This window comes from Leptonychotes weddellii, chromosome 5 (genome assembly GCF_054177405.1).
Source record: "Leptonychotes weddellii isolate Sample4059 chromosome 5, ASM5417740v2, whole genome shotgun sequence".
Taxonomy (NCBI): Eukaryota; Metazoa; Chordata; class Mammalia; order Carnivora; family Phocidae; genus Leptonychotes; species Leptonychotes weddellii.
This window is the reverse complement of record NC_138373.1, coordinates 102,153,947-102,181,820: the sequence shown is the minus strand read 5'-3', so window position 1 is coordinate 102,181,820 and position 27,874 is coordinate 102,153,947. Positions and strand designations below refer to the sequence as shown.

The window sequence follows — 27,874 nt, the reverse complement described above, 5'->3', positions numbered from 1 at the left end:
TCTCTGTGATTGGTTGGTGCAGGATTTCAAACCCTAGCTGGAGGCGCGGTGCCGCTCTGCCGTTGGGTGAGGTGCGGAGGGAAGTAAGAGGAAGGCGGCCCAAGTGGGGCCAGGCGGACCCGGCCAGGTGGGCGCTAGAGGCTGCGGGAACAGGTGCGTCTGACTCTGGGTGTGTGGTAGGAGGGAGGGTGTCCGAGGTGGTGAGCCGTGGCCACCGCGGGTTCAGGGAGAAGACCGGCACCTACAGCCCCTCCTCTGGGGCTCTCCACGGGTCGGGGGAGGCTGCGGCCCGAATGGGTGGTGGCTGGGAGTGGGGGGCTTCTTTCTCCTAGCTGTGTTTTGCGGAAAGCTGGGGGCGTCTTTTTGAGGTGGTGGCTTGAACAGGGCAGGAACCGCCCCCAAGAAGTGACTTTAAGTTAAATACAGAGTTTGAGAGTGGGTGGGGTAATACCCCCATTCTCTTCAGAGGAGCAAGGAGTTTTGGAAGGGAGAAGCCCTGGTGTTTGAGAGGCGGGGGCGGCTTGAAGTGGAGCCTCTCTCCCTTGTGGGCTGTGTGTATCCAGGTAGGCTGGCTGAAGCAATGACATCTTGCCTGTCCCATCCGAATTCTTAGCTTTAGGAAAAACGAGGCCTTACTTTTACAATTTCACGTACGTTTTTCTTCCCTGGATTTCGTTCGTAGGCGGAGGGAGTGTTTAGCAACGTAGGGTGGGTGAGAAGATAAGGCTTTTTTTTTTTTTTTTTTTTTAAGAAATGTCATTATTCTTTTGAATGTGTGGGGTGAGCTTTTCGAGTTATTGAAAGTGCTTAGAAAAGGCGCCTTTCCTATAGCTTAATCATTCAACAGGTATTTAATCAGTGCATAATGTAAGTACAATACAATCTTATTTAGCCTTAAAGGAGCTTGCACTTTATTTGGGCTGATAGAACTGAAGATAACTGTGGTGAATCTAGTAGGCCTCTACCCTATTGAGTATACTGTACATTAGTATAGCCCTTTTAGAAAATATTTTGGCAATATTTATCAAGAGCTATAAGAGGTTTTTACCCTATGATATAGTAATCCCAGCCTTGGAAATCTATTCTAAGGAATACAGCCACCTAAAGAAAAAAACCTGTTCACAGTGATGTTCAATTAATTCATTCAGTGAATGTCTATTAATCATTTGCCAAATGTCAGGCCCTATTCTGGGTACAGGGGCTCAGCAGTGAACAAAACAGACAAAAATCTGCATTCTTGGAACTTAAACTGTTGGGGAGACAGACAATAAACAAAGAATTTAATATGAAAGTATGTTAGGTGAAGACAAGTGCTTTGGAGGAAAATAAAGCAGAGAAGTGTAGGGGGTAAAGGCTGCAATTGGAAATTGGGTAGTTAGGAAAGACATCAATGAGAAAACGACATTTGAATAAATCCCTGAAGGAGGTGAGGGAGTGACCATGCAGGAGATTACAGGTAGATGTAACTGAAAAACTGAAAATTACATTAATATCCAAAGAAGAGGATCGTTAAATAACCGCTAATCAACTTTTTGTAACTTAATGGAAACGTGATGGAGAAAAGCAAAACACAAAGTTATATCAATCTATGATTGCAATATTATGAGATACGAGTATATAATGGGCAAAGATTAGTTAAGGAGATGCATGTAACTTTCACGATTAAAAAAATTAATTTTTTTGAACTTAGAAAAGTCACAGTTGAAGCAGTGTTTTATATCTGCCAAATGAATGTTATCAATAATAGAGATAATAATTTTGGACTGAAACTGTTAGGGAATGTTTTAGTGAATTGGTAAGACACCAGACCTTGAAGAATGGAACACTGCAGAATGGGAAGAATCCACAGAATAGGAAGGAAAAAAGAGACCTTAGTATACTAAACTGGTAATAATTTTCTGAGAAATAATAATTCAACTCATCTTTTTATTTTAGTCTTCATTCACGTTGGACTGAGAACATTCTGTTTACTCTTTCTGCAATTCATTTGTTCATAAGAACATTAGGTTTCAAGATATTCCTTCTGTCTGCCAGTTGTATAGAGGCTTCTTATACAGTAAAGCAGAAGCTGGACATTTGGGAAAAAGAATTGCTCTGAAATGCTTTCATATGAAAGAATCTTGTAGTATTGAGACTTTCTTAGGAAATGGTTTTCTTTGGCAGTGGGAAACCTGTATTGCTGAATTCTTGGGAATCTCCAGATTTAGTAATGTTTGTGAGAATGTTTTTCATTAAAACTCTTTCCTGAAAAACTCAGACAACCTTCCATTGCTTTGTCTTACAATATTTAACACCCTTGATGGATCTAAAATGTGATGTATAGGTCTCTTAATAATGTTGTTTCTAGGAGGAAGAAGAGGATAGAGACTTTTCCCAGGATACTCTGCAGTTAAGATCTGTAATAATCTGTTATTCTGAAGGACGATGTCTGTCTCTTGGCTGGGTGATTGAAATTAAATTGGGGACTCAAAGCAATCACATCAAGCTGAGACTCTTTCCTGGTGAAGTGAAATTGCTCCCTCAGGGATACTCACAGATTGGGAATCTGTAACATAGTGACTTCTCCACCTCTGGGGCTTCTCATCAATAACAGCTGAGATTCTCTAGCACCTTTTTGTTTAAAGTGCTCCACAAACTGATTTCCTTGCTATACACAGGGATCATTTCAGCTTTCCCAAAAGGCAGCTGCCTCTATAGTGAAAAGTGACAGCTGTTTTACAGCTACAAAGCAATGTACTACAATATGACTTTGTTTTTGTTTCCTTTCACATAAGTGTATCTCCTAGCTATGGAGCTAAATAATAAAGGCGGAGAAATAAAGGAGTGTTCATGTGGGTGAAAATGTGACCCAACAGGAAAATTAACATCATTTTTAATTGACATTGAATAGGATGAGTAAATTTTAGCTTTTTGAGTTACAATTTGGCAGAGATATCAGAGTTAGTACTGATGCAGAAAGATATTTTTGTCATCTATAAATAATTCCTGAATGTCACTTCTATAGAACATTAATAAAAATACATGGTCCCCTGGCATATAAAGAGAAGAGGATTATATTTTGCTAGTGCCGTTTTTGGATTACCCTAAGTAAACCTGTGTTAGAGGAAAAGCTATTTTCAGATGCTACAAGCCTCAATGTAAGACAGCTTGCTAAAGAGCCTAGACCTGGTCAAATTTTGCTGTCTTCTCCATTCTTCTTGGTCTGGGTTCCAGCTATGATTTGGTAATCACTATGGTAGGATGTAAATAACAACTATCAGACCAAAACAAAAAACAAAAAAAATGTCATACCCACTATAATACCCTATAGTAAGGTTCAGTTTATACATTATAAAACTTACCTAAGTGAATTGATGCTATTCTGTGAGGTCAATAGGCCAAATGTTATTGTTCCCACTTCTAAATGAGTCTCAGAGTTTGACTTACCCCAGGTTATACTAGCAAATAGAAGAACTAAAACTTTATCCTAGGGCTTCTGTCCAAGCCACGCCTTTTTTAAACTCTTGTTTCAGTTTTCATCTATATTACACATTGATGTTCAGGAAGAATGGAAATTCTTTTGACAGTAGACTCATGGGTGTGTGTATGTGTTCTCTGATTTTCTTTTATTATTTATTTATTTATTTAGTAAACTCTACGCCCAACATAGGGCTCCCACTCATGACCCTGAGATCAAGAGTAGCACGCTTTACTGACTGAGCCAGCCAGGCACCCCTATCAATTATTTATTTTTAAATATTGAGTGTGTGTGTATGTGTGTGTGTAATACAGTAGTGCCAAAGGTAAGGTTTCTCCTCTCACATGTACAGTCTACCGGGGATATAGGGTAGAAATGTGGTAAAGTGAAATTAGAGTGCAAGGTGTATGTGTCTGAATGCCAACTGAGCAAAGCAGTGGGGAAAAGGTCAGTTGAAGTGAATGAGGACAGCCTAATTTTCCTGTTGGGTCACATTTTCACCCACATGAACACTCCTTTAGTGGTTGGGTAGAGAACATGAGAGAAGAGTCCACGGGTATGGTGATCATACTTGTCAGAAAGGGAGTAACTTAAGGTGGTTCTGAGGTTTGGAACTGAGTGAATAATAAGGAAATCAAAATTGAGAGTTGGTGGAGTAGGTCAGTGGGTAGAGTAGTTGCTGATATAGAACAAAGTCTCTGAATCAAGCTTCACCTCCAGGGCATCCCACGCAAATTAAGAGCTATAGGACTGCAGTTAGGAGAGAGGCTGGAGAAGGATGGGTGATCATCTGGAGAGCTGTAATGACTAACATGGGATAGTTTGATAAGTTCTTCGAGAGATTGGAGGTTTGAATTTTAGGGAGTATCTGGTGTCGAGAGGGAAGAATAGAAAAAAATCCATAAACCCTTCCTAAAACTCTAAATCTGGAGAGTCTGATGGTCTGACAGTTGAAGGTTACCTCTGTTGTTTTATAGCAGAGCACTGGCAGTTCAGTTAAACAGCTGCCTCCTGGGTACCAGGCATGTTTGGACAATAACGTAGATGGAGGTAGTTGTATGAGATAACCGTTACTTAAATGAGGAGATGTCCCCAGGTAGGTTCTCTGTGTCTTTAGTCTTTTTAGGAATCTGGTTGTGTTTTCAAGAGCGTACCTCCCCACAACCCTCACTCTAGGGAGTGATATACACAAAGAACATAGGCGAGAAGAATAGTGGGCTAGAGGAACTTGAGAAAATGTGAGGATTTCTTTTAAAGGGGACAAAGGATCAGGTTGTTGTATTGTCATTTAAAACAAACCTTCTGATTTTTTTTTTTTTTTTAACAACCAGTTTTTAATACTCTAGTTGCACTGTGAAATCTTCCTTTTCTGCATTCTTGGGCAGTTAGAAGTTTTCCTATGTGCAGAGTTCACTGTCTTAGTCTCAGAATGTATAGATGACTGCTGAGATAATGGAAATCAGTGCCCTACATTAAACTTGATCAGTCTCTTCCCATTTTTACTGGAGCCAAAGGAAATCATCATTTGAATAAACTACTGAATGCCCTGCTCCTGCCCTGTAGCACTGGGTATATGTGCCTGTTTTGTCATACTGTTAAATCCATGGGCATCTCCACGGCTTCCAGATCTCTTCCTGCCAGTTTGCATGCTATTCTTTTAGTTTTGTTCTTAGTTTAGAGAAAGATCTTTGTAATAAATTTGTTAGTCTGGTTGCTTAGCAGCTTGCTGTGATTATGTAGCTTGGAACAGATACATTGCCATTTGAAAATCTTGGTTTCCAGCTCTGATTCAGGTATATGTTACCTCCAAGCTTGGAATTGAAAGCTTTTTGGCTATTAGACCAACCATCATTTGAGTACAAATGAATAACTCTGTAGCATTTAGTAGAAAATATCTTTGTTTATATATCCCTTTGTCCTTTGTGGGTTTTTCTGTTTTTCGTTTTTTACCCTCATAGCTTATGGCACAATCTTACAGACATTGTAAAATCACTAAACCTTCATAAAAGAGTTATTTTTTCTTTCTTTCTTTTTTTTTTTTTAAGATTTTATTTATTTGACAGAGAGCACACAAACAGGCAGAGCTGCGGGCAGAGGGAGAGGGAGAAGCAGACTCCCTGCTGAGCAGGGAGCCTGATGCTGGGCTCCATCCCCGGACGGACCCTGGGATCATGACCTGAGCCACCCAGGTGCCCCCATAAAAGAGTTCTTAAAATTTTATTTAGATGCATGAAATAAGGACCTAGACCAGAATGTTGAAGGGTGGTTTGGAGAAACACAAGAATCCTTTAATGGTATTTCTAAGGACGTTCAATTTTCAAATGAAATTTATTTTTTATTTCATTTCCTTGATAATTTTTGTAACGTCCAGTTGATGTCTTTTTTTCTTGATTGTTAAATGAAGACCTTATTTCCTCAAAGTGTTTCCAGTTAAAGTCTATTCAGAACAGAACTGTCTGTAAGGACACCGTTTTTAATGTAATATCAGCAGGTCTTTGGGGGGAAATATGAAGCCTGAAATTCACTTCACAGAACACAGTAGCAAATGATTTTTTTACTTTGCCATTCTAACTGTGAAGGTGGTGTATTGTCTCCTTGACGCCAGAATGTGGTACAACATAATCCTTTCCCTATACTTAGTATAAATTTATTAGACATAGTCCCTGCACACAGTCCCAACAGAGAGCCCTGCATTACAGAAATAATTCTTGTGCTGCTGAGCTGGCAATTTCTTCACTTAATCACTCGTGTGACGTCATCTGAGCCGTTGGTAGGAAATGTGCTGACCATGTCCTGCGTTTTAAAAGGCAGTTGCAATAGGGGTACTAGCTAAAAATGAAATTAAAAATAAACCTTTTAAGTTAACGTTGAAGGTCTTCAAAGTCCAGAAGGATTAAAGTGGCAAAAGCATATTAATCAATAGACTAAGAGCCACATTTTATAGTTGGTCACCTAGTAATCAACTGACATGCTTGTCCTTAATTGCTTTCCTCACAGCTCCAGAGTGATTGCAGAGTGGAGGAAAAGAAGTAGGCAGGAAGGGGATGTTATATTTGGAGGTCTGAAGTGCTTTTCTGATTTTCAAATGAATGTTAAACATTCCAACTTTGTTTTTATAATAAAGATCATACAAAACACTGATTGTTGGCTTGAGATCCTTATAATGGTAGCTACAAATGGAAGAGTCCAGATGTTAGTCACTGATGGCTATATTGGATTGCTACCGAATCTTTTGTCTGGGGGAGAAGGCAGGACCCCTAATGTATATTTGATTTCTTGGCAGAAAGATGGATACGACGATGCTGAATTTGCGGAATCTGTTTGAGCAGCTTGCACGCCGGGTGGAGATTCTCAGTGAAGGAAATGAACTCCGTAAGTCATCCTGAGCTGGCCTGTGTGAAGAGAAAAAACAGATTTCAGATTTGGGTTTTCTGCAAAGCTGAAGTGTGTTCTAATCTTAAAAATTGTTTTTCATTTGGGCTTCCTAAAAGGAAAATGATGGTCACTCATCCATGGTCAGAGCTTAATGGACACTCATTCTAACTGGTCGCTTTTTTCCTATAGTTGTTCTTAAGTGGGTGTACCCAGATTTCCTTCATTATCAAGAGTCTCTTTCCATTGAATACTTGGCATTTAGTTGCCAGTTTCACTTTCATACCAAGAACTGGGTAAAATCTGAAGTTCCAAGGATGTTGCTTATTTCTTTAGAGTAGTTGTTGTCTACATTTTTTATCCTGGGCTTTCCCTCTGTGCTATAAAACATTTTCAGTTGAAGAGGAGAAAAATGTCATAATTTCTATTTGAAGAAGGGACTGTTCATCTGCTTTCACCTATTTCACGTATTTGATTCTTAGGAAGAAAGGATTGAAATTGGGTAGAGAGTTGGGGAGAAAAAGGAGGTGGTGATAGAACGATGGTCTGGGAAGTAGATTAGTGCAGAAGGAGGGGGACTGATGGCCCTGACTTAAGTGATCTAAGGAAATTATTTTTTATCAGCTTTTCTTTGGGTTGCCGTCATCTTCCATTTCAGATTTTCATTAATACCTAATTTAGTAAGCGTTGCTCTTAAGTCAGTCTCATTGGTATAAAAGTAATGTAAGGGCGCCTGGGTGGCTCAGTTGGTTAAGCGACTGCCTTCGGCTCAGGTCATGATCCTGGAGTCCCAGGATCGAGTCCCGCATCGGGCTCCCTGCTCGGCAGGGAGTCTGCTTCTCCCTCTGCCCTCCCCCCTCTCATGTGCTCTCTCTCATTCTCTCTCTCTCAAATAAATAAAATCTTTAAAAAAAAAAAAAAAAGTAATGTAAGAACTGTGTCTCTAACCTTTATTTATTTATTTATTTATTTATTTATTTATTGATCTTCACAGTACTTAGTATGGTGTCCTGCTTATGCCATTCAGCATTTTCTTTATTTGATGTTTTTAGTAGCTCTTATCCACTTACAGACCTTTTAAAACAATATTCTATTTTCTCTCTCTTAATAGCTGTTGCATGACCCTATCATCTGATAACCAGCTCAGTAACCATGATGGCAGACTAATTAGGCTTCTCTTTGAGGTCACATCATCTTAGAAGATGGATTACTTTGGAGCCCAGTGGGGAAGAGTATTGAATAAGAGATCTTAAAATTCAGGCTCATTCAGCAAATATTTAGCAAGAACCTAAAACAGCTTCTAGCACATGTTGAGTTGAGGGAAAGGGATGACTGACTAAATGGCTTCATGGATGAAAGTGGGGTGGAGCCGTAGATGTAGGGTAGGATCCCAACAGACACAGAGGAAGGAGGGCATTTAGGGTGGAGGCAAGCGGGTGTGGGGCTTGAGGGGAATAGGAGTAAGGGGGGAGTGGCATAATCAGAGCAGAGCTTTTGGAAGATGACCCTGGCAGAGGGGGAGTCCAGGAGACTGATGAGGATGTGGTTGCCATAGCTCAGGGAAGAGGCAGAAGGAGCCCTAAGTAGAATGGTGTTTGTGAAGAGGGAAATAAGGGGAAATGGGTAGAAGAGACTGTGATAATAAGATCTCTATGAGGAGGCAGCTGATAGGATATGGGAGCAGAGGAAGGAATCTACGGTTTGGAGTCCCAATAACTCGGGCTGACTTTTAACTCATTTCTGTGTCTTTGTCTCCATCTGTAAAATAGGAATTCAAATGTCTTTATCTTTGTGGGAGTGCTGTGAGCATTTGTGGATAAAAAATGAGAGACTAGTTAGTTGTGAAAATACTTTGGAAGTAATTATGCCGAAAAAGTTAGATATTTATTTTTACAGGTATCCTTGTTTTATAAAAACATTTCTATCTTCCCATTGATTCCTGTTCTAAAATAGAGGTATGTTTTGCCTCCCTCTCCAAGTCCCTAACTTGGAATGTTGGCTTTTGAGTAAATAGGGTGGCTTCATGTTTTCTAGACTCTAGAATCTCCTTTATACAACCACCTCAGTCTCTGTCCTCTTCTTTGATCCTAGGAATTCCTCCCGTGGTTAAGTATCCTGACTCTTTATTCTTGTCTTTCATCGGTCACTTCATTTTTCTCTCTCCTTGTATAGGTTTGTTCATGTTGTTGTTGTTTTTAGCTAAGTCCAAGATTCCTGAAAGATCAGAGTGAAGGTTAATATTCAAATAAAATGACTGTAATAACCTACTTATCTTTGATTTCCCTGGTCTACATTGTTTTTATCTTCTATTCTTATTTTATCATGAGCTGCCTGAATTTTTTTTCATGTCGTTGGTGTGTAAATTGGGAATAAATAGAACTTAATATTTATCAGGTAGCTATTTTGTACCAACACAATGCTAGTGTGTGTAGGTGCAGCGCTGTGTACAGTAGGTGATACTACAGTGTATATGACTTGGTGCCTATCTTCAAGGAGATTATGGTATTTAAGTTTCAGAGATAGGTTTCTTATGAAACAGAAGATAATACAAGTGTCAAAATATATGCTTTTGGGAAGTATAGAAAAATGTAATGTGGAACAAACGGATTAGGAAAGGATTCATAGAACAGATGGGACTAGAATGGATACATAAAGAAGAGTGTAGGTAGAGCATTCTGTTTGGAGTACACAGCTTGATCACAAGGGAGAAGGCAGAAATAAGCATGGGTCTGTTCTGGGAGCAGGGACAAGAAAGGGTATTGTGTAGTGGTGGGAGGTAAGTTTGAATAGACTGGTGAGGTGGGCTTGGATGCCTGGAGTTTAAATTTGATCTGAACAGCAATTCTTCATTTATTTGTTCAATGAATATTTAAGTGCCTACTGTGTGCTACAAGGCACTGGAGATAAAAGAGACACAGCGCCCTTGCCCTTAAGAAGCTTAGAGAGTGATGGGGAAAACCAAGGAAGAGCCTGTGCAAAGGCACCAGGAGGAGTGAGCTGAGAAAACAAGATCTCTGGGACGGTTTTGTTTTTGTTTTTTAAAGATTTTATTTATTTATTATTTGAGAGAGAGAGAATGAAAGACAGAGAGCATGAGAGGGAGGAGGGTCAGAGGCAGAAGCAGACTCCCCGCTGAGCAGCCCGATGCGGGACTCGATCCCGGGACTCCAGGATCATGACCTGAGCCGAAGGCAGTCGCTTAACCAACTGAGCCACCCAGGCGCCCCGGTTTTGTTTTTTTTTTAAAGATTTTTATTTATTTATTTATTAGAGACAAGGACAGAGAGAGAGAGCATGAGGGGGGGAGGGTCAGAGGGCGAAGCAGGCTCCCCGCCGAGCAGGGAGCCCGATGTGGGACTCGATCCCGGGACTCCAGGATCATGACCTGAGCTGAAGGCAGTCGCTTAACCAACTGAGCCACCCAGGCGCCCCTCTGGGACGGTTTTAATCTATTTGCTGAACAATGAATCAAATCCTTTTTTTTGTTGTTGTTGCTCTTTTGTTTTTAATGAATCAGAGATTATCCTCAATTTGTTTTAAGGAAATTTTCCTTAATTCCTTTTTGATAGATGCATTTCATAGTTTAATATATACATAACTCTTTAAAGGAAGTTAATACATCTTTTGAACGTGTACTTCATGACAGGGGCTAGTACCAAGTTGGAATTGTGATTCACAAACTGACCCAAAAAATGCCATGTTTATTGATCTCCAATATCAGAATTTTTCCTGATCTGTGATCTAACGTGCCATTTTGACCCATCCTGGCAAACTTAGTTCATAACAGAAATGTACCTAAGTAATATCTTAGGTATGCAAATGTTCTGGTTTTGGTCTAACACAAACCAAGTTGAACTAGTAATTGAATCATTCATACTATTAAAATAGGAACTATTTCCTGGAAATGAACTGATACTTTATTTGGTTTGAGTTCCATCGTCCAATTCACTTAGACTTATAATATATGCCAATTAACAATGAGTAGGGATTAAACCCCAAATTTAATAAGGTTTATCAAGAAGGAGTGTCCTTGGGGTGCCTGGGTGGCTCAGGTCATGATCTCAGGGTCCTGGGATGGAGTCTGCTTCTCCCTCTCCCTCTGCCCCTCCCCCCACTCATTCTCTCTCTCTCTCTCTCTCAAATAAATAAATAAAATCTTTTTTTAAAAAAGGAGTGTCCTAAAGAACAAACAAATGAGCAAAATTAGGTCCAGTGGAAATCTTTTCTTTTTTTTTTTTTTTTTTAAGATTTTATTTATTTGAGAGAGAGAGAATGAGAGACAGAGAGCATGAGAGAAAGGAGGGTCAGAGGGAGAAGCAGGCTCCTCGCCGAGCAGGGAGCCCGATGTGGGACTCGATCCCGGGACTCCAGGATCATGACCTGAGCCGAAGGCAGTAGCTTAACCAACTGAGCCACCCAGGCACCCCCAGTGGAAATCTTTTCATTTTTAAAATTGTTTTTTAATTCAGTAGGTATTTGAGTGTGTATGGAGCACTATATTTAGAAACATTTAATGGACCACAGTGTGGAGCTAGAAAGTTTTTAGACGTGTAGTTGAAAAGTATATTTCTTGTTCTTTATTTTTTTGAAATTGAAGTACTATTACATACATCAGAAAAGTACACAAATCATAAGTGTAGTACTTGAAGAATTGCCAGAGTGAACATGGCTAAGAACTAGCTCTTTAAAAAAATTTTTTGTGAATCTACATTGTTGAAATAGTTAAATTGGCAAAAGGATGTATTTTCTTTTTCTTTAAATTAAGAAGGAAAAAAATTTATGTGTTCTAAACTTAACAAAACCAACATACTATTTAAAGCTATTTGAATTGTAGCTATATATATATATGTATGTATACGTGTACATATATTTATCTTTTTTTTTTTTAAAGATTTTATTTATTTGAGAGAGAGAATGAGAGAGAAAGAGCACATGAGAGGGGGAGAGTCAGAGGGAGAAGCAGACTCCCTGCTGAGCAGGGAGCCCGATGCGGGACTCGATCCTGGGACTCCAGGATCATGACCTGAGCCGAAGGCAGTCGCCCAACCAACTGACCCACCCAGGCGCCCCATATATTTATCTTTGATAGTTGCATTGTCTAAGATAACTAGGTCATAATATCCTGTTCTGCTAAAACCTGTTGTTTGTTACAAACTGAAGTGTCATTTGTGTAAGACGCTTTCTCTAGATTGAATTGGCAGTCTAATTTGTAAGTTTGAAATTTAGTCCAATTATTAAGACTGAAAAGGGCACTATATTCATTGTTTCTATGCTCTTAGGTTAAATTCAAACAGGAAAGGTGCCCTTACTACCCAAGAATCTGCTAGCTTTGTGTGCCTGTGGCCTAGTTTCAGCTGTAAACTGGGTTAATTTGGCCAGCAGCGGATGTACACCTTGGGAACTTCCTCCATGAAGGTGGTGGGGAGTGATGCCTAGAGATAGATCAAGGGTAACGAGAAAATAGGAAGGCAGTGTAGAACAGTCTTTGCCAATAGCAGGTGGCAAGCGTGAATGCCACCAGGGTTATCATGCTTTGAGGCACTGTGCTCTCTCTGCAGACATGTGGAAAGAGTCCACATTACGCCTTCAGTGACTCACCCAAAGTTAGTATGATCTGTTCTTCTTGTGTCTTTCCCACTGAAACGTTTATACACCCTTCAGGGCAGTGTTAAACAGCACAAGCAAATTGGCTCTTTACTTTCAAATCAATATTTGTATAATTATATAGTTGAATGGAATTGCAGGCCTAGACATCTATAATATTAATCTACGTCTACTGGAGCATATTACAGCAGTTACATTTGAATTTGCTGTTTAACGTCTCTCTGATGCAGCAATGCATGACTCTAAAGGAGGCTGTTTTTGTTTTATAGCTGTAACTGTCCTGGTGCGCGACAGCTGCCCCAAAGGTATCCCCCTTTGATTGCCTTCTGTTCAGGAGCTTTCAGTGTTGGTATTACATCTGGAGCCAGGTGACTAATGAGTTACTTATTCCATAGCAGATGCCACTGGCTAAGCCAAAGTAAGTGGCCAATTGAAACAGGAATTGCTCTCCACAAAGCTGTCATGCAGGGTGATGAACATATATCCAGGATCTGCTCCTGGTTATTTTCAGCTGGCTTTGTCTAGAGTTTAGCTGGTCCCTTAATTATATATTTGGAGGAAAACTGACTAGAGGACTCAGTCATTAGAGCATTAGTACTGTGTTTGGAGCTCGAATTATTGAAGTTTCCCTCTTTCCTTAGAATTCATCCAGTTGGCAAAGGACTTTGAGGATTTCCGTAAAAAGTGGCAGAGAACAGACCACGAGCTGGGGAAGTACAAGGATCTTTTGATGAAAGCAGAGACTGAGCGTAGTGCTCTGGATGTTAAACTGAAGCACGCACGCAATCAGGTGGATGTCGAGATCAAACGGAGACAGCGAGCTGAGGCTGACTGCGAAAAGCTGGTGTGTATTGTTCTCTACACCAGAACTGTGGCAGTGGGGGGAGGGGGCGGCATCATTTGGTCATGTTTCCACCTGCCAGTTATACTCAGTTTCTTCTTCCACATTAAAGAACTAAAAGCAACCCATCCATTGACAAGTTGGCCTTGATTGGAGCTGAAATTGCAGCGTAGGAACCCTGCTCTTCATAGGCTGAAATTTAAATTTTTTTTTCTCTTTTAGACTTGAAACTATTACTTACTAGATTTCAGATGAGAATTTAAAGAATTAAAATTAGGCAGGGAATTCCTGGCATGCTTGGTCTGTCACAAGATGTTGGCTATCTCTCATGCTGCCCAGAATAGCCTCATCCTTTTGTCAATAGCTAGTACTTTGTTATTGATACAGGCAAGACAACTCTAAGGTTTTCCATCATTACTGCTCCTAATTCAGGGTAAGGGGCTAGATGTATTCAGTCAGTTGAGCAATGTGACTAACGTGGAACACTGTCATTTTGATGTACCAGGATGGATCATGGTACAAAGGAAGGCCTTCATGAGGAGGCACTAATCCATCTTGGTACAGTGTTAAATGCTTCAGTAAGCTCAAATTGACTGGTTCCAGTGTGTCACAGCTTTGTATCCATTTTAATGCATTTTGCTCCACCATTTAGAAAGGTGGGTGGCTGCTTTGATCCATAGAGGAAGCCAATAATTGTCCTGATAAAATGACACTAAATTGTTTTTGCTAGCGAAATCTATTTTGGGACTCTCATTTTGCAATACTGTCTTGGATTTCCAGCTTGACCCAAAAGTCTTGTAGCAGAAAGCCCACTATTCTGGATGGAGTTCATTTTACCAGTCAGAAATCAGAGACCCAATCTGGGCTTGATGTGAATTAATATGCTCTTGCTGTAGCAGCTTTCCTGAAGGCTCATTTGCATAATGCTGTATTTTAATGTCTTCTGGTCTGCCTGTCCCATAAATTTGAGGTGAAGTTTCTCTCCTGGTTAGTTAGGATGTTTTACTCTGCTTTGGTCTGCAGGAAAGACAGATTCAGCTGATTCGAGAGATGCTCATGTGTGACACATCTGGCAGCATTCAACTAAGTGAGGAGCAAAAATCAGCTCTGGCTTTTCTCAACAGAGGCCAGCCGTCCAGCGGCAATGCTGGGAACAAAAGGTGGGGAAACCGCATCTGTTGTTATCTGATCACGAGCAACGCTGCTGTCACAAGTTCTTGCTATCTGAATTCTTAAATAGGCTGCTTCTGAATGTGTGCTGAATAAAGCAGAATACGACTTTGGAGGAAGGGTGGGTGGGAAATAAAGGCACAGGGGCCTCCCAATTTCTTTTATCTTCTTTTGTTTTTGATCTTTCCTTAGGATGTTGTTTCACCATGGGTAAAATTTTGATGTTGGTGCTAAACTGCACATCAATAACTAATCCCACTCATTGCTAAGAAACCTAAAGGTGAAAGTGGCAGTTCAGCAGTACTTTCAGTGTTTACTCTCCAGAGAGCTCTTGTAGCTCTTCTGGTTTAGAAGGCCTTCTGTGAGCCAAGACCAGACAATAATTTTGGTTCCACTGCATCACTATTTAAAATAGTCTCAACCAGGCTTAGAATTTAACACCCCCAATACAATACGTAGGGAAAGGTCAGCACTCTTTGTGCTATTTATTTTGTTGCCTGGTTGTTTTATGGGGAATCTTTATAACTGAGAGGATATATGGGCTTAATTTCTTCAAAAGCTAATGCTGGGTAATACTCTTTCTTGTAGAAAGCACCCACAATTGGGATCAGATTAAACTTCACTCTTCTGCCTGTGAATTTTTAGTAGCCTGTTCAGCAGGGAGTAGCACCCATGCTATTGTAACTTTCTTTTTTATTTATTTGAGAGAGAGAGAGAGAGAGAAAGAGCATGAGACAGGAGAGGGTCAGAGGGAGAAGCAGACCCCCCGCTGAGCGGGGAGCCCGATGCGGGACTCGATCCCGGGACTCCAGGATCATCACCTGAGCCGAAGGCAGTCGCTTAACCGACTGAGCCACCCAGGCGCCCTGACTGTAACTTTCAACTGCTGTTGTGAGGTCTTTGCCGAAAAAGCAGCTGTGCTGCGTGTGTCCTCATGCATGCACAGCCACGCTCTCCCATGGAAACCATAGCAAGCAGCCACCACAACTAGGCTTTGAACTTGTAGCTGTCGCCATAGGAAGGCACTGCTATGAAATTGCTGGTGTTACCTGACCACTGTGACTCGTTCTGAGCGTTCATGCATTTTATTTTCCAGAGTCTTCTGTATCTAATACTGTGTTGTTTCTCTCATCTAGATTGTCAACTATTGACGAATCTGGTTCCATTTTATCAGATATCAGCTTTGACAAGACTGACGAATCGCTGGTAATAAACGTTTGATCTCTGAGAATTGTCTATTTTTCTTACCCCTGCTCCCTCAGGAATCTCTCTCTTGTCCTCTCTTCTGGAATTCCTTTATTACTGTTTTATTAGTTGATGTGTTACAGATACTGAGCTAGCATTTTATTTTATTGATTAATTTCTTTAAAGATTTTACTTATTTATGAGAGAGAGAGAGAAAGAGAACACATGGTGTAGGGGAGGGGCAGAGGGAGAGGGAGAAAGTGTCTTTAAGCAGACTCTGCACTGAGAGTGGAACCGGATGCAGCAGGGCTCGATCTCAGACCCTGAGATCATGACCTGAGCCAAAACCAAGAGTCAAACACTTAACCAACTGCACCACTCAGGCGCCCCTGTGCTAGCATTTTAAAATAAAAATCCACACAGGCTATAAGAGACTGGCTTATATATTTAGTTTCTGGAAGTGAGAATATAGAATTCAGGATTTGGTATGAGGTTAAATTTATTTAATGGATCTGTGAGCTACATGTATTAATTGACTGTATCTTGGCTTATTCAAAAGCCCCAGCTAGCAATAAAAAAAAAAATTTAGTAAGATTCTACCCAGGCAGGGTTTATTTGCTGCTCTTGGAGAGAATAGACTTGTGCCTTATTCAGAATTAGTTTGGTTCTTGAAGAAAACTTAGTCATACTTCACAATTAGAAGGAAACCAGTGCTCTCAGTCTTCAGCCAGAAGACTGACAAAGTTTCCAGGCACTCTTTAGTGCTTTGTTCAACTGTGATTAACTGGTCTAAACTCTTTGTTACCCTGCTTTTGTTGGGCAGCACCCTTTTCTTAACTTATGGTGGTGTTTCTACATAAAAGGTCATCTCTTGATATTTCAGTCTTTGACGTTCAGAGACTGGTGGTTTATTGGTTTGTGTATCTTGCCTGTTTTACTGGCCGAAAGCTAGCAAACAAAGCAATAAATCAGGAGGTTATTTGTGGTTGGTTTTCTGATAGTGAAAGAAGTGATGACTACTTGTTATATGGGCTAGGAGCATTCTGTCCTAAATCAGTGTTTGGGGAAATCATTGCCATTTTATAGATATAAATAATAAGGAATGATATGAATAGGTCTGGGATATATAATAAAATGAGAACATATTAATAGCTGATTTTGGAGCTAGACCTACTTATGGTGTATCTGTTGTAACCCAAACTGAATCAAATAATCAGTAGCTAAATTAAATGACGTGACCAGGAATTGGAGAGATTAGATTTCATTTAGCTAAGCTACCAGTTGCTATGTACTACTGTTTCTGGGTTTTGTGTTTTCAGGGATTATTAGGAGTAAGGAAATCACATGAATGTAAATGGTTAAACTAAGTGAAGTGAAACTAGACCACGGTAAAAAACATAATTCTCCAGTGGTGAATGTCTTTGTTGGGGCCCAAGGAAGAGGGATGTTTGGGAAATGTAAAACCTGAACTAGAACTTTTTAAGTGGCTACATTGTACAGAACGTCTGATTAGATAGCAATCCCTTAAGAGTAAGAAGGACATCTAACCCGATCAGTATAGTGCCTGAGATTCTGTGAGTTCTACAACTAATTACAGAAATAGTCAGAAATAAAGGACCAGGCACTGAAGATAATCACGACAGAAGTTGATTCTCTAACCTTTTCTTGCCTCTGTGGTATTGACTCCTGACTCTATTATAATAGCTTCAATTTTGGAAAGAAAGCAAGTTAACTTACCATAGCTCTGTAGCTACAGCACCTGAGACCCTCCCTTCCCCTTTGCCGAAATTGTAAGTTACGCAGTCTGACTCAAAAAGCCTTTAAAGTTCTCTGTAAATTTATTTGCACAGGGTTTAGGGGAGGCCTAATAACAGAAAGAAATTAATGCAGTGTAATTGTCAACAGGATTGGGATTCTTCTTTGGTAAAGACTTTCAAACTGAAGAAGAGAGAAAAGAGGGTACGTATGGTTTTGTTTAGTTTTTGTTGTTGTTTTTACAAAATTACAATAAAGGAGTTTTCTTTAGAAAATTTTCCATGATACAGCATTCCTGACATGTTGCTCTAACCATAGTTAAACACCCATTACAAATGAATTCATGCTGGGGGGTGGTATGGATGATCCTCAGGGTAGTAACTCAGGACAGAACCTTTCCTATTTCACTGTTCTGGCTGCCTTAGTTCATTCATGGAGTGGAAAAGAATATACTTGAGTTTGTTTTGAGTTGTCATAGGAATTTTTACGCAGGACTTTTGTACTCTAATAGAATTTTCAGATGAAATGTGTGTATAATGGGATATGCAGAGCTCCGTGTGTGCTTGTTTAGGGTACTTAATATGTTTCCAAAGACTTCATGTCCTTAGATAGGATTACAGCTCGACTTTTTCTGGTGCTGTCATCTAAATTTTTCCAAAGCTTGTTTGTTTCTTTTAGGGCACTGAGAGCATTTTTGTGTTGGTACAACTTAAGCTTCATGTGGAAATAGAATGAGAGAGAGGATATTGTTATTTACCATAGCCCTGGTACCTAGGACTTTCACCCGAGTTGTCTAATGGAATAATTTTATTTTCCGTGCTTCAGAACTTCTGTTTCGCACTGAACTCCTTGGTCTTTGTCTCCTTTCCAGCGCTCTAGTAGCCGACAGTTCATTGATGGTCCCCCTGGACCTGTAAAGAAGACTCGTTCCATTGGCTCCACAGTAGACCAGGTAAGAATAGTCAGGCCAAGAGAATTGTGGTTGTGAACACATCAGAGGTTAGTGGCCCCAGCCATGAAGAATCCTGAGTCAAGGGGTGCTTGGGTGGTTCAGTCGGTTAAGCATTTGACTTTGGCTCAGGTCATGATCTCGGGGTTCTGGTGTCAAGCCCCACGTTGGGCTCCCTGCTCAGTGGGGAGTCTCCTTGTCCCTCTCCCTCCCCTTCTGCCCCTCCCCCTGTTTGCGCTCTCTCTGTCTCTCTGTCTCAAATAAATAATTAAATAAATAGAATCCTGAGTCAACCCTGCAACGTTATTTTGAGAGAGAGATTTGGTGAGTTTTTCTATGTAATAATAGGATCCTTATCATCCATATGAATGGAATCACTCTGACTGAGTAAACAACTGTCAGCTTTGTATTTGTTTCTTAGTTGCTTGTATGTATGCCTCTGTGACCTATATTTCTGTTCGAAAGTATGAGGTTTCAACGGAGTGTTTTTGAGCTGGGTCTGTAGTTCCTGACCAAGATTCAGGAATTTTTCAACCACTCCAAAATTACCCTATAGTGGAGGGGAAATTAGTTTCACATGTTTGTCCTTCCCTCATTTCTACTTTTGTTTCAGGGGAATGAATCCATAGTTGCAAAAACTACAGTGACTGTTCCCAATGATGGCGGGCCCATCGAAGCTGTGTCCACAATTGAGACTGTGCCATACTGGACAAGAAGCCGAAGGAAAACAGGTCCACTGGGTTTGTAGCTAAATCGCCTGTGTAAAACAACTGGTGAAATTTCGGGAGACTTGGCTTTTTAGAACCCTTTGAGGCAGGGATTGGATATTGTGGGTAGTTTCTTGCTCCTGCTTTCCGAAGGCCAGAGCACTGTGTTATACTCTACCTTTGGATTGCTAGCCTGGCCTGTGCCACTCACACATAATATGTTCTTTCTTTCTTTCTTTTTTTTTTTTTAATATTTATTTATTTATTGGAGAGAGAGGGAGGGGCAGAGGGAGAGGATCTTCAAGCAGACTCCCCGATGAGCATGGGCCCATACGGGCCTTGATCCCAGGACCCATGAGATCATGACCTGAGCCGAAACCAAGAGTCGGATGCTCAACCGACTAAGCCACCCAGGTGCCCCATAACTCATTATTCTTGAAATGATTTTTCTGCATAGCCATTGTTGTCGCTTCTGATTATGGTTACAAATTACTGGTTGTCTACTAGTTATATTAAAATCGGGGTTAAAATTCACAAGGAACAAAATATTAAGAAGCTTAAAGTTGCTTGTTTTCTAGGTACTTTGCAACCTTGGAATAGCGACTCCACCTTGAGCAATAGGCAGCTGGAGCCAAGAACTGAGACAGACAGTTCCAGCACTCCACAGAGTAATGGAGGGATGCGCCTGCATGACTTTGTCTCTAAGACGGTAGATGTGATCGCTCTTTCTTCTTTTGGGCACACTTAATTTTTTTATTGTGAAAGTAATATATACCGGGAACAGATTTAAATAACTTAGTGTTAGAAAGTTAAATGTCAGATCTCCTTTCAGTTCTACTCTTCAGGGCTGACTGCTGGTTACAGAGGGTCTATATATTTCCATTCTGTGAGTAATATTACATTAAAGCAGCTTTTCAGAAGCAGTTGTTTATGCTTTTTAGTGATATGTATTTACATAGTATGCTTGAATATAGCACATTTTACCTTTGTCCCATTGGATTTCCTCATAAAAAGCCAAGCAACCTGAGGCTCAGAAGAGTTAACTGCTTTGTTTGAGCCACAGGACAGCAAGTGGCAGAGTTAACGTGGAGATTTTGTCAACAGGTTCTTTCCACTACTGCACACTGCCCCCTTCCAGCTGGAGGACCGTATGCAAATTACACAGCCTTGTTGGCTTCTGTTTCCTTAGCTTAAAGAACAAAACCTGTGTTGTAGGACTATTGTGAGAATTATACAAGTATTTGTAAAGAGATTAGGAAGTTGTTTGGCACATCCTAAGTGCTTAATAAATGCTGGTTGTTGATGATGATAATTTTCTAATTCAGACCCCTCTGTTATTTCTGTCCTCTTTTGTCCTCAGGTTATTAAACCTGAATCTTGTGTTCCATGTGGAAAGCGGATAAAATTTGGCAAGCTGTCTCTGAAGTGTCGCGACTGTCGTGTGGTCTCTCATCCAGAATGTCGGGACCGCTGTCCCCTTCCCTGCATTCCTACCCTAATAGGAACGCCTGTCAAGATTGGAGAGGTAGAACCTATGGGGGCCGTCCTCGTGTTACCGCTTCTTTAGCTTTTTCAAAGCTTAATGTCAGTTTTTATCCTAAAATTAGTGATGCCAAGCATAGTTTTTCCCACAAATGATGAAGAGAAATGATAAAATGTTAATTTGCAGCCGAGTCCTGCTTGGGTTTGTCTGTTTAGTAACTTTTTTATACCAGACTTCTCTTCCCTTCCCTCCTTCCATCCTCTCCCCTCTTCCCTACTCATCCTCCCTCCCTCCCTTTCCTTCTTTCCTTCCTTCTTCCTCCCGCCCCCTTCCCCTTCCTTTCTTCCTCTTTTCTTCCTTCTGCTCCACATCCTATTCTTGTTTTGTAAAATTCCAAACATATACAGAAGTAGATTAGGATAACTAACTTCTGGTTCCTATCACTCAACTTCTGTGATTACTAGTTCATATCCAGTCTTGATTTATCAGTACCCCCATGTCCTCCTTCTGGCCCTGTCCAGTGAATTACCTTGAAACAAATTCCAGCCATCATATAATTTCATCTGTGAATGTACTTCCTCTTATGTTAGAGGTATCCCATACTAAGCTATTAAGATTCAATTGCTTATTTTTAAAAACTGATTCAATCTATTAAGAAATTATTTATTGTATGAATAACATTAACAAGATTCAGAACAAAATGATTATGCTGCTACCCAGCCCCTAGCAAATCAAATGTTACTTTTCTTTAATCTTAACAGTTCTTATTCGTGCATGTAATTGGTTACAAATTTTTTCTACTCTGATAGAGAACCATGGAGTTCTCCTCTACAGATAGGTTTGTGTCCCGATCAACTGTGAGTTGTGTTAAATAATTTTTCTAAGAAAAATTAAAGGGTAAAAAAGGTTTTCTTTTTTAGAACAATAAATTAGTTCATATTAAAGACCATACCTGTAATCTCATTATTGCTTGCTTTCTGAGGCCCTTGAGGAGAGGAGAAGCAGGGACAGAGTTGTAGCTAGTGGTCTTATTACTTGTTCATGCAAGAGTGTGGTATATGTGACCATAGATCAGTCCTGTTGGGGTTGTAGGAAAAATACAGCTGAGAGTCTCTGTTCTAATATATGGTTTGGGAATAGGAGTTTAAAAGTAAACCTGATGTCCCAGCCTGAGTATTAGTTTGGAGATGGTTTTTCCTACTAGTCTTGATTTGCTGGTCTAAGTGGTATAAATAATAATTTAAAACTCTCTCTTTTCAGGGAATGCTGGCAGATTATGTGTCCCAGACTTCTCCAATGATCCCCTCCATCGTTGTCCATTGCGTAAATGAGATTGAGCAGAGAGGGCTGACTGAGGTAAGAGTCGACCTTCAGGGGTTCCTGGGTGGCTCAGTTAAGCCACCAACTCTTGATATCCGCTCAGGTCATGGTCTCAGGGTTGTGAGACTGGGCCTGTGTCAGGCTCCGAGCTGGGCATGGAGTCTGCTTAAGATTCTCTCTCCCTCTCCCTCTTTCCCACTCCCGCCCACCCCCGCCCCCCACTCTCTCTTAAAAAAAAAAAAAAAAAATCTACCTTCAGAGAGTGTGAATTTGTTATTTGTGTTAATAATTAGGAGTTCTTAACTGAAAGTGTCACCTTGATAATAGACAGGCCTGTATCGGATCTCTGGCTGTGACCGGACAGTAAAAGAGCTGAAAGAGAAATTCCTCAGAGTGAAAACTGTACCCCTCCTCAGCAAAGTGGATGATATCCACGCTATCTGTAGCCTCCTGAAGGACTTCCTCCGAAATCTCAAAGAACCCCTTCTGACTTTTCGGCTAAACAAGACTTTCATGGAGGCGGCAGGTAAGAGGAGCTCTTACTACTAGAATGTGAGTCCCATAGGGGCAGGAAATTTTGATTCTTCTTGTACCACTCAGTACAATGCCTGCAACATTGTGGGTGCACACATGCTTTGATGGAAGAAGAACTATATCAGTGTTCTTGGTGCCTGTCCTCTTCTTCTCTAAACTATATAAGGTACTGACAGGGGGCCCATGTGAAGGACTGTGGATCTTGTCAGCAAAGGTCTTGTAAAATTTATCTTAAAATTGAAATTTGCCACTCCTACTGCTACCACTCTTGACATCTGTCATCCTGGAGTGGCAAAAGAACTTACTGATTTTCCTCTTTCTATTCTCGGCCCTCTGTATGATCCTCAAACAGTATCCAGAGGGGTCTTTCCAAAATTTAAATTAGATGATGTCTCTTCTGTCCTTAGTTTTCTCCAGTGACTTCCCATTGCTCTCAAAATCAAATCCACAGTCCTTCACATGGCCCCAAAGACTCCACCTGTAGGATTCGGCTCCTGGTTACGTCTCTAGAATCATTTATCTCAACAACCTTCCCTTCTTTCTTCTCCCGATACGCCGGGATGCTTGCAGTTCTTAGCACATAACCAAGCTTACTCCCCTCTTGAGGCCGTTGCATTCGTTATTGTCTCAGCCTGGAATGTATTTGCATGATTTGCTCCTTTATTTCTTTCAGGTTTCTTTGTGGGTATCTTGTCCTCAGAAATACCTTTCCTGACCACCTTGTCCAAAATAACTGCGCCCATTACTTTCTAGCTTCTACTATATAGCACTAACTGATAGATACCTGCTTTTTGACTCACTCCTCCAATAGAATGTGAGTTCCATGAGGCAAGGTCTTTGTTTAATTCTGCTTTACCTGAGCACCTAGAATAGTACCTGGTCCATACTAGGCCCCTGACCATGGTTTATAAACGAACACCTTCTTGGTAATTGTAGTCGCTGCAGTTGTGGGTTGCTAGCTGCTTTCCCTAACTGCAGGAGCCGATTTTTTTTTAAAGGTTCTGATTTCTAATATTGAGCTGTTGGCCAGTGTCCTGCTTGTTAATGAAACTGGAGTTTGATGCAGTCATGAACCTAATCAGAAGTTTCAGAAGCTTACTGTATAGATGAGACTTTGTGGTCGATCACTTGGAAGCACGCTGTCAAGGGAAAGAAGTCTAGGGCTCTTGGTGTTCTCTTTTCATTTGCAGAACTCACAGATGAGGACAACAGCATAGCTGCCATGTACCAGGCTGTTGGTGAACTGCCCCAGGCCAACAGAGACACATTAGCTTTCCTCATGATTCACTTGCAGAGGTGAGTACAGCAGAAACTTGCTTCTGGGAGCTTGGGAATTTGCCAAGGGGAACATAATGCGGGTTGGGTGTTAGGGAGGGAATGTGAAGGGTGAATTGTTTTCTGGTAGATCTTATCTTTTGGTCTGTGTTTAAGCAGAAGAGCAAGTCTTCTAATTGAGTGTTCTCTTGCTTTAGAGTGGCTCAGAGCCCAAACACTAAAATGGATGTGGCCAATCTGGCTAAAGTCTTCGGGCCTACCATAGTTGCCCATGCTGTGCCCAATCCAGATCCAGTGGTAATGTTACAGGACATCAAGCGTCAGCCCAAGGTAGGCAAGTGCACTGTATATGTAAAAAATATATATATAAACCTGTTTGACATGATAACATGAGAGAGTGGTGAGAGGTAGGCCCTAAGCTTTGGAAGTGTGCTAACCTGTTTGGTGGCTGTTTAGGTGGTAGAACGCCTGCTTTCACTGCCCCTGGAATACTGGAGTCAGTTCATGATGGTGGAACAAGAGAACATTGACCCCATGCATGTCATTGAAAACTCAAATGCCTTTTCAACACCACAGACACCAGATATTAAAGGTAAGGCCCGATCTGACTCCCTCTCTGGTTTTGGCCATGTACCCTCTCCCTGCCTTTGCTAGAGCTATTTCGAATTCATATTCTTCAATAAAATTAAGTTTGTTATGAGGATTCTAACATTAAAAGAAAATTTGTACAGTTCTACCATCCTAACTTCTTTTTTCACTTTTATGGAACGTGGTTCTCCTTCTTTTCCTTATACATATGGGTATTTTAGGAATATAATAACAATTCAGATAGAATTTGATCTTATTTCACTTAGCATATTGTGAGAATGTTTTTTGTTCCTATATAATTTTATCATTTTTATGGTTGTAAATAGTAATTTGCTTAACACATTCTATTAGGAATTGATGTTATTTTTGAATTTTCCATAGTTACTAATAGTGCTGATATCAGCATTATATGTATATACCTCTGTTTCCCCTAATACTAAATTCCCAGGAGTGGGAATCGCTGAATTAAAGGGCTTGAACATTTTTATGTTTCACCAACTTGATTTCTTAAAGGCTTTTGCCAATTTGTATTGCCACCAAAAATGTTTGAGTTTGGTTTCTTCCAACTTTACTGGCATTGGAGACTTGACCTCTCATTTTTACAAGATCCTTTTTAAGAAAGACCATTGTTTTTTCTAATATAGGTAAGAATCAAGTGGTCAAACGTTAGGTTTGTGAATGTTGGAGTTTGAGAATGGCCTAAATCAGGAAGTGAATGTCAGCTATTCATTGAGCAGTTGCCTACATAGTTCAGAAGATAGACTGGTGTGTTACAGACGATGACAAAAATGATCTCTGGGACTTTGCTTGGGTCTCTAACCTTAGCTCTTAAGTGCTTCATAGGGTATTCAGCTGAAAACTGGTCACCCACAAGGGTGCTTTTCTTTTTGCCCTTCCTTTAAAAATATGTCTTAACTTTGATTGAAGTGAGTTTACTGGGGCCTGTGACCACTCCTGAGCATCAGCTTCTCAAGACTCCTTCATCTAGTTCCCTGTCACAGAGAGTGCGCTCCACCCTCACCAAGAACACGCCCAGGTATGTGGAACCGGCTGGCTTGGGAACTAAAAAAGGACTCTTTCCTTAGACCTCTCTTCCCAGCATACCAAAGCTCGTATTGAAGGGAAAATGGAATGAGGCCTTCAGCTAGCAGCTAGCCTTTAAAAGCTAATCTGGAGCCATAAGGACCCCTTTTTGAAAAGGGTCTAAAGGTTTTGTTTCTCCTCTCTCATCTCAGGCGACAAAGAGTAGTTTGCCGAGTAGTTGAGGAGGGTTTCCTGTTTTTAGCTGATAATATCAAGTAATGTTAGAGTTGTTTATTTGCCTTCTTTTCATAGAATACTGTTTTGGTTCATTCTCCGTAGATTTGGGAGCAAAAGCAAGTCTGCCACCAACCTAGGACGACAAGGCAACTTTTTTGCTTCTCCGATGCTCAAGTGAAGTCACATCTCCTGTTACTTGCCCGCATTCCCTGGCTGCAAGGAAGGGCGCACCTGTATTCTCTGCTCTGCAGCCTCCTGTACTCATTACTACTTTTAGCATTCTCCAGGCTTTTCATCAAGTTTAATTGTGCATGGGGGTTTTATTAAAACTATATATATCTCCCTCTCTTTCTCCTCAAGTAATGTCATATCAACACCTTGTGCTGTCGTTGTTGGGAGCTTTTAGATGGGAGATCTTTACAGCGGTAGAAGGGAGAATATGGAATTCATTGTGACTGGGGGCGGGGGGGGGGCTGGGGCGGGCGCCTCCCTTTGGCTTAAAGCCAAATGCTGCTCATGACTGATCCTTCTCTGGTGTTATTTAGAACGAATTTCCATGAGACAGTGACAGAAGCTGCACCTCTTTGGTTAAGACTGACTTGTCTCAGGGTGGGAGGTGGGAGGGCAGGGTAAAGAAAGGTTGGACAGAGGATTTAGGATGGCTCCTTCTGAGAACTTGGAGGTCCCCTTCCCCCAGTATGAACTCAGCTGTAACGTGGAGCCTTCATAAAAATGGATAGGGTGAGGACAGAACCAGTGATGGGGGTGTGCTTATTAGCTTCGATTCGGATTGATTAGGTGTAATAGTGTTAAGTGGCACAACCTTGTAAAAGTGATACTACAACTTGTATTTATCTCTAATGGGCCTCTGGCTGGACTTTGGTTTGCTTGGGGTCAAAGCCAGTTTGTATTTCAGTTGAATTCGTTCTGATGCTTGACCCTCCTGTCCCCTTGTCCATTGGAGCCCGACTTCTAAAGGTCCTATGCCGTCTATCTGGCGTCCCAGTTCACAATTAAGAGTAGGCTATAAGGGGAGATTGTCAATATTTTGTGTGGCAAGAAAAGCCACAGTCATTTTGTCTTTGCACTTTGGTTGCTAAAATCTTCCTATGGAACATAGCCACATCTAGATAAATAAGAACTTTTTCTTTTATTAAAATTATTTCCAATGTCTACAAAAATGCTTTCTTCTGTAGAATGTTTTTGACCCATAGTCACCTTTGTCTGTAAAACACCTATTTAGAATAATATTTGGAAAAAAGTAAATCGTATTTTCAAAAGTTCTGCGAGGTTGGTTTTCTTGTCCTGGAAGGTAACCTTCAACGCCTTTTTAAAGAAAATATTTTTCCTCAGTGTTTTGGTCCATTGTTCATTTTCATTCTCTCCCATCCCCCAGTGTGGCCCCCACCAGGAGTTTGTTTCTGCGTTTCTCATTCAGTCTCTTTCATTGTCCGAATTGAAGTCCTAGATTTGTCCTTTGACTGTTACCCTCTCATTTGAAGAAACTACTTTAAACAAAAACCAAACTTTTTAAACAAGTCTTCAGGGACCAGAATGGTGCAGTTTAAAAAAAAAAAAAAGACAACTGGCTGGCTGACTGCCTGGAACATCCTTCACTGCTGGAAGTGCCTCTGGAGTGAGCTGGGATGATTAACTGAGGGCACCTGCACTTGGAACTCTGAAGCTGGTGAACAGAATGTATCTGAGATTGAGTGTAAACAGTTGCAGGCTTAATATGTAACCGTGGAGAGGAGGCAACCTACTGGCTTTATTCCCGGGAGGTGGCAGCTCTCAGCAGGGAGATTTTGCCTCAGCAAATTGAAAGAGGACGGGTCCCTTCTCCTCTTACCCCGCTTTACACACACACACACACACACACACACGACTGTTAAGTTTTATTTTATTTATTTTTATTTATTTATTTGAAGAGAGAGACACGGTGAGAGAGGGAACACAAGCAGGGGGAGTGGCAGAGGGAGAAGCAGGCTTCCTGCCGAGCGGGGAGCCCGATGCGGGGCTCGATCCCAGGACCCTGGGATCACGACCTGAGCCGAAGGCAGACGCTTAACGACTGAGCCACCCAGGCGCCCCTTATTTTATTTTTTAACTTTGTCCTAGATGCCGACTTTTTCCTTACGTCTGTGCAAGCCTGTGTTGGCCTGGCTCCATATTTGCTGTTCTGTAGTATCTCCCCAAGGTGCATTTTAAGTCACTAATGTGGAGGAAGTAAATGGATTGTATAATGTTAGTGAAGGCAAGACTACCCTATGCAGGAACTGATGGCCCATTAACGAAAAAGGAAATGGTCCTGTGTGTCAAATGTTGGCCGCCAGTTGCTCAGTTTTGGGCTAGGCCAGGAGACCTCAGCCATGAA

General features: G+C 41.0%; 1 protein-coding gene across 6 annotated transcripts; it reads left to right on the top strand.

Moving 5' to 3' along the window:
- On the top strand, positions 1 to 26,783 carry RACGAP1 (Rac GTPase activating protein 1). Of its 6 annotated transcripts, none has more exons than XM_081821635.1 (18): positions 1 to 153; positions 6,741 to 6,829; positions 12,703 to 12,738; positions 13,075 to 13,277; positions 14,298 to 14,434; positions 15,581 to 15,650; positions 17,535 to 17,588; positions 18,256 to 18,336; positions 18,947 to 19,064; positions 19,619 to 19,749; positions 20,401 to 20,565; positions 21,784 to 21,879; positions 22,171 to 22,369; positions 23,568 to 23,673; positions 23,850 to 23,982; positions 24,109 to 24,244; positions 25,168 to 25,276; positions 25,603 to 26,783. In XM_081821635.1, exons 2-18 carry the CDS (start codon positions 6,745 to 6,747, stop codon positions 25,676 to 25,678), a joined length of 1,935 nt encoding a protein of 644 aa, XP_081677761.1. In that variant the 5' UTR covers positions 1 to 153; positions 6,741 to 6,744; the 3' UTR covers positions 25,679 to 26,783. The 6 variants fall into 6 exon arrangements, with proteins under 6 accessions (XP_081677761.1, XP_081677764.1, XP_081677762.1 ...); XM_081821636.1 differs by having other exon boundaries at positions 9 to 153; positions 6,745 to 6,829; XM_081821637.1 differs by lacking the exon at positions 1 to 153 and adding an exon at positions 5,526 to 5,646.
- Positions 26,784 to 27,874: the final 1,091 nt, after the last annotated feature.

What these genes read in the sequence shown, in the direction of transcription:
- RACGAP1 (XM_081821635.1), top strand. Translation starts at nt 6,745, where the DNA reads ATGGATACGACGATGCTGAATTTGCGGAATCTGTTTGAGCAGCTTGCA. An exon ending in TGAAGAAGAGAGAAAAGAGG is followed by an intron (nt 17,589 to 18,255) that starts GTACGTATGGTT and finishes TCTCCTTTCCAG; the next exon opens with CGCTCTAGTAGCCGACAGTT. An exon ending in CTCATGATTCACTTGCAGAG is followed by an intron (nt 23,674 to 23,849) that starts GTGAGTACAGCA and finishes CTCTTGCTTTAG; the next exon opens with AGTGGCTCAGAGCCCAAACA.